Below are 6,963 nucleotides of genomic sequence, written 5' to 3' on the forward strand. Positions count from 1 at the left end.
GAGATTAATAAAGTATTGATTATTTTCTTGAAGTGTTTACAGGAAAGAGAGGAACAAGTCAAAATATTACAGGAAAAGATCACTGAAATACAGAAATGTACTCAAGAACAACTTGACGAAAAATCTTCACAACTGGATGACATAATTGAGAAACTAGAAAGACACAATGAAAGGAAAGAAAAACTAAAACAGCAGTTGCAAATAAAGGAATTAGAACTTGAAGAAATTAGAAAAGCTTACAGGTATTCTACAGTATCTCCCATTGAGAAGTAAAATGTGGCTTAATAATTTTGTATAACCGATTTTATCTCTAACATTATCTCTTCTCATTCAGTACACTTAATCAAAAGTGGCATGATAAAGGGGAACTTCTCTGTAATCTGGAAATTCAAGTAAAAGAAGTGAAAGAGAAATTTGAAAACAAGGAAAGAAAACTCAAAGCAGAGAGAGACAAAAGTATTGAACTGCAAAAGTAAGCATTATATCCTCAAGAGGCAGGGCCCTCTATATAGGGAAACACTGAATTGGGATGGGTGAGATGCATGGAAAGGAGGCAGGAAGCTGAAATCATGTTGGAGGCAGTCATTTGGCAAATACTTTCTTTCCCTTCCATCATTCCATCTGTAAAGGGAAGGTAGTAGGTCCCCCATTCTGTGTGGAGGTGAACTTTAAGTTCTGGGGGTGGGGAGTGTGCACGTGTATAGGAGCATAGGGCCTGTCACATAGTAATTACTGTATGAATATTTGTTTTTATTACTGTGCTTGTTGTTTTCATGCTGTTTGATTGAAAGCAGCCAGTGGAATTTTTGGCCATTGTGTGTGGGCTTCAGAGGAGTAAGTCACCTGACCTCTGGGGGCAATGAATTACAGAAGCAACGGCTGATTTCGAACGGGAAGAAAATGTGTTCCCGGGTGCTGGCTGTGTGGGTTTCAAAAATGCTCTAGAGGAAATTCAGGTTTTACCTTCTAAGATCTATAGCTAAACCTGTTAAAATAATTTGTAAAGTTGATTGCCTTGGAAATAGGTAGTGCAGTTTCACGATCAGTCTCATGTTCAGATACGGAGTGGTATAGACAGCAGGGCACAGACTCCTGGAGGGGTGGTTCCCATTCCAGCATACCTCGTGGGACATGGAGTCGATTTCCTCGGATTTTAACTCCATGAAATTGAAAGTATTAATCCTCTCCAGAAAGGTTTGATTGACTGACAGTAGTTACTCATTTGTCTGCTAACATACCTTGTTGCACTTTGTTTTTAACTGTTCCAGAGCCCTCAGCTTGGAACCTGTTCAACTTTCTCCCCTGCCTGTCACAGCTTTACAATTGGCAGTCCTTTACATATTATAAGAAAGAATCATCCCTATAAATAGCAATTCCTAAACTTAATAAAAATCATAAAGCCTGACAAGTTTTAGAATCCCTTATATTTCATTGTTAAGTGTGTCATTCATTCATGGCAAAACAATAGACCTGATTTTATGTGTTAATGCCTTTATGACTAAGATTGGTATATATGATTTTTAATTCAATGGAATTTTAATAAAATGAGTTCTGGTTAATAAAAACATTTTTATTTGTATAGCTTTTTAATGTATAAATTGATTTTTTTCTTATATTTTATTTTGAAGCCAGCAGTGGGGTTGGCAGAACAGGCAGGATTATTCTATTTTTATAGTGAAAAACCTCAGTGTAGACTGTAGAGTTTAACTTGCCCTCAGTTGCATGGTTACTGTGTTGTAACTGGGAATAAAAGAGGCTCTGATATGTGGTCCTAATGTTCAGTCTGCTGTTTCTATAAGCAATGCCAAAACCAGAAAATGTTTTCATTATGGACTTAACTTTTTACATAAAATCATTCATATTTAATATAAAGGAATTGGTGTTTTGCCTCATACTTTTAGCACTAGAGTTTTGTGAATACTACTTAATGTCTTTATTAACCTAGGGTATTATCTAATAAGCATTAGCACAGGGAAGCCAGACATACCTGTTTATAAATATAAACCTGCCTGTGGTTTACTTCTCAAATTATTATCAGTGCAAATACATGGAGGGAAAAAGAACTGATGATAGATATCTGTGAAGGTGCTTATAAACAATTTCCTTAGACTCAGAATAAATGAGAACCAGAGTACTCAAAACTTTCAGAGGGTGGGAATGTAACAAATATGCAAAGGTTACCCTACCCTATTCTGCTGCTAACTGTTTCTGCTGTATGGTGAACTGCTTATATCTCCCCAGAGTTACCTGAGATAGATAGTCCTTTGCTATTTAACAGAGTTATGCTTCTATTAAAATATGCTTGTTGCCCTGGCCAGGTGGTTCAGTTGATTGGAGCGTTGGTCTGTGCACCAAAAGATCATGGGTTTAATTCCCAGTCAGGGCACATTCCTACGTTGTGGATTCAGTCCCTATTCTGGGCAGGTATGGGATGCAGCTGATCAATGTTTCTCTCTCTCCCTTCCTCTCTCTCTAAAATCAATAAATGTATCCTCAGGCGAGTATTAAGAAAAAATGAATATACAAGCTGCCATCTCAGAAGAAAAAGAAAAACATCCTAACTTTTATGCACAGAGATGTGTGATTTTTTTCTGTTTTTAAGGGATGCTATGGAGAAACTCCATAGTATGGATGATGCCTTTAAAAAACAAGTTGAAGCAATTGTTGAAGCTCATCAAGCTGAAATCATACAACTGGAAAACGAAAAGCAGAAATATATTGATTCTGCAAATTTAAAGGTACTGTAAGTAAAATGCACTTTGATTATGAGTATTGAATTGTAACAGCTAAATAAACTGAGAATTATAAAGAAAAAAGGCAGCATCATTTAATAACCAAATAGATATGACGGATGTTGCCAAAACTATCATGAAGCCAGGCCAAAATATTGGTAATTCTTAGATCGGTTGTAGAATAGAATTCTGATTAAACCAAAACTGAAAGTTCGATTCTGGTGTGCACCTGCTCTGTGATCTCTCAATAAAAATTGCCATCTCCCTAACCAGTCTCAGAGCAAAGCCCATTTGTGTACACATAAGCAGGGTGAGAATTGAATGTATTAAATACAATCCATCACTACTCTGGAAAAGTTCTCAAGAAGTATTTTATTAATAATTAGGGTCCAGGACTATCAAGTTTATCATAATAATATCATTTACAAAGGAGCTTTTAATAATACACATGCATGAGCTTCCCCCTGAAATTTTCATTCACTAAGTCTGGGGTCAGATCCAGGTATTTTTATTTTTTTTTTAAAGATTTTATTTATTTTTAGAGAGAGGGGAAGGGAAGGAGAATGAGAGGGAGAGAAACATCAATGTGTGGTTGCCTCTGGTGTGCCTCATACCGAGGACCTGGCCTGCAACCCAGGCGTGTGCCCTGACTGGGAATTGAATTGGCGACCCTTTGGTTCACAGCCCAGTACTCAGTCTACCAAGCCACACTAGCCAGGGTAGATCCAGGTATTTTTAAAACTCAACAGGTGATTCAGATGTGACTCCTATGTTGAGGTAACACCAGCTGAGTGGAAAGTTAAGAAATTTCATTTTTCCCTGATTTTGAAGTGGTAGTAAGAAACAGACACAGTAGTCCCCTCCCCGCAAATCCACCCTTTTGCTTTCTGAGGTTTCAGTTACCCACGGTCAATTGTGGTTTGAAACAGTAAGTGGAAAATTCCAGAAATAATTAATAAGTTTTAAATTGAGCACCATTCTAAGTAGCATGATGAAGTCTATCCTGTCCTGGATGTGAATCATCTCTTTATCCAGCTTGTCCATGCTGTATGTACTCCCTTCCCATTAGCATTAATAGCCACCTTGGTGATCAGATCGACTGTTAAAATATCGCAGTATCACAGTGCTTGTGTTCAAGTAACATTTATTTTACTTAATAATGGCTCCAAAGTGCAAGAGTTGTGATGCTGGCAACTCGGACATGCCAAAAGAAACCATAAAGAGCTTCCTTTAAGTGGAAAGGTGAACATTCTGGACTTAATAAGGAAAGAAAAAAAATCGTATGCTGAGGTTGCTGAAATCTACATTAAGAATGAATCTTCTATCATGAAATTCTGAAGAAGGAAAAAGAAATTTGTGCTAGTTTTGCTGTTGTACCTCAAACTGCAAAAGTTACGGCCACAGAGTATGATGAGTGCTTAGCTAAGATGGAAAAGGCATTAAATTTGTGGGTGGAAGACACGAACAGAAAATGTGTTCTGATTGATGGCAACGTGTTGCTCAGAAAGCACTGAGCCTGTGTGAGGACTTCATCAAGGGAGCCTCTGAAACAAGTGACATGAGGCCATTTACTGCAAGTGAGGGATGGTCACAGATTCAGGAATAGGTTTGGCATTTTATCACCTCACGTCATCTCAAGAATAAGAAGGGTGAGTACAGTACAGTAAGATGTTTTGAGAGAGATCACATCATATAATTTTTATTATAGTTTATTGCTCTGATTATTTTATTGTTAATCTCTTGCTGTGCCTATTTTATAAATTAAGCTTTTATCATAGATATGTACATGTAGGAAAAGAATTCAGCATATATGGGGTTTGGTACTATCTGGTTTTAGGCAGCCGCTGGGGGGTTGTGGAAGGTATCCCCATGGATAAGTGGGATGACTGTCTTCTGTAAGACTGGAGACTCAGAAATAAACAGCTGGAAAAGAGTCAAACAACAGAAAGGGAAAGGCATACTTCATATCACTATAATCAAGGTGGTTTGATTAGTGGATATTGATTGTCCTGAGGAGTCTGTGAAGATAGATGGATGAGGGCTTTGGAAATAATCACAATTAATAAGGAAGTGTAATTTGTTCAAAATTCTTTATTTCATGTCAAGTCAACAGATGATTCAGTTGTTTTATTTAAAATCTGAGGAGCGTTGGCTAGGGTTTATTAGGTACTAAGTAAAGCATAAGGTTAGGCCCTTGGCTAAAGGGAAAACATTGAGCTCTGATTTGGACCCCTCTTGCTGATACAGTGTAATATTAAAGGGATATGTCTGTTCAGGAGTTAGAGTAATGGCACCAGAGCTTACATGTGACAATCAAGAAAAGAAAGTAGGAGAAATACTAGCTTTCTGAGGGAGAAAGAATAGGAAAGCTGTATTAGAGATTAGAAAAAGGTACAGGCCTTGTGATAGTTCTGTTGGGATCGCTGTATGTATCATACAAGAGAGTTTCAAGCAGAAATTATTAGTATCAATTACAGAAAATTCTAGGAAAGTGTAGGTTAGGAATAAATGATAAAATGACCTCTCAAATAGAAGGCACTTTGTAACCACCAACAGCAACTATAGAAATACAGTAAGGAACTTTACTATAGTATTAGGGAGGGGAGGTTATGTCAGGTTTGAAAGTCCTTAAGGGTCTCCTATTTAAGGTAATATTCATGTCTCAGCCCTCACTGCATCACAGGACAGTGCAAAGATTAAGCCAGAAGACTTTCTGTCCAGACATGCTACTGCGAAGTTGCACAAATTTCAACAGATGTTTTTAAGCTCTATAATAGACTTTAAATAAATTACCATATGTTCATCACCAGAACCTATGAGAAATAGATAATATAAGTGTATATACTTTGTATCCAGCATAAATAACATATTCCCAATTAGTATTTGAACAAGTCACCTTTTACTGACTTCTTTGCTTTAAATAAATGTCACAGTTGCAAAATGCATAAGAATCAATTTTTGACTTTTTTCTTTCAGAATGCATTTTAAAATCTATTTAAGAAATTTAAATGTAAAATTTATATTTGATTTAGGTTCGTCAGGTTGAAGAAGAAATGCGTGAACTTCTGCAAGAAAACTGCAAGAACAAAAAAGCAATGGAAGCGAAAATTAAGCAACTGGCTTTTGCGCTAAATGAAATTCAACAAGACTTGTAATGGTTCTGAGAATGAATTTAATTAAAATGGACCAGCAGACCTACTGTAAAAATGATTAAATATTGTAATAGTAGTAACTGCTACGACTTTGAAATGTCTCTTTCTACACATTTCATTCTGAGATTTTAAAAGACTTGAAAAAGTATTTAATTGTATATGTAGGTTTTTATAACAAATTGTTGATAAATATGTGTATTAGAAAAACCTATCAAAATAACTAGACTTTAAGACACTTTGTTTCTGTGCTATACATTGTGTGATAATTACACATTTGCCTATAAATATGTAAATGAAAATTACGTTAGCTTTTAACTATATTAGGGGAAGTACTTTAATGATTGTTGCCTTATTGTATTGATGAAGAACTAATTATATTGATTGGTTGTCTTTTAGTTGATGTAGCTCCATTCTTTCAAAATACTCATACATAGAGCCAAAAGGTATCCGAAATCTGTATAATCAAAAGATGTGATACTCTTAAGAAAGCATATATTGCCATCTCCACATCACTCATAATGACCCCTTTTTTGTGATATATATGACTTTTTCATTAAAGATTACATTTAAGGTTTCATAAACATTTTCTTTTCCTCAAGAGGAATACTACTCTTCCACCCTCATTTTTTCATTTTTCTTTTTAATCACTGTATATATGAAGAGAATTCTTATTTTGCATTTGGAAACAAGTTTTCTTTCATTTAGTCTGGTCATTTATTACTCTTTTGCTTTTGTCATCTCTTGTTCCTGTGTATACAAAACAAAAACCTAAATACTATTCTCCTTACTCTTTTTGAAAGAGAATATGATACTATGTTTTTAACAAATATCCAGTGAAGTAAGTTTTAAAATTTAAACGGAATCAGAAAAAAATGTAAATGCTTCTAAAAGAGAGGATTGCATTTCATTATGGGCAAGCTTCACACTAACATCTGTAGGACAGCACTAAGTATACCAAGGTGGAATGGGACTTAGAGGAAGGGGAGGACATAAGAAATATTTGGGAGAATAATAGCTGAAAACTTCCTATATCTGACCAAAAAAAAAAAAAAGATCAACCTACAGACTTAAGAATTTCT

At 35.6% G+C, this 6,963-nt stretch overlaps 1 protein-coding gene across 2 annotated transcripts in view; it reads left to right on the plus strand.

Annotated features, from left to right (window-relative positions):
- The window catches only part of LRRCC1 (leucine rich repeat and coiled-coil centrosomal protein 1), a 30,102-nt gene extending 23,823 nt beyond the window's left edge, over positions 1-6,279 (plus strand). For both annotated transcript variants that reach the window (XM_024578333.3, XM_045186135.2), the window contains 4 exons: positions 34-242; positions 335-472; positions 2,603-2,738; positions 5,765-6,279. In XM_024578333.3, the coding sequence (XP_024434101.1) occupies positions 34-242; positions 335-472; positions 2,603-2,738; positions 5,765-5,887 (606 nt within the window). In that variant the 3' untranslated portion in view covers positions 5,888-6,279. The remainder of the gene's footprint in view (positions 1-33; positions 243-334; positions 473-2,602; positions 2,739-5,764) is intronic.
- Positions 6,280-6,963: the final 684 nt, after the last annotated feature.

This window comes from Desmodus rotundus, chromosome 8 (assembly GCF_022682495.2).
Source record: "Desmodus rotundus isolate HL8 chromosome 8, HLdesRot8A.1, whole genome shotgun sequence".
Classification (NCBI taxonomy): domain Eukaryota; kingdom Metazoa; phylum Chordata; class Mammalia; order Chiroptera; family Phyllostomidae; genus Desmodus; species Desmodus rotundus.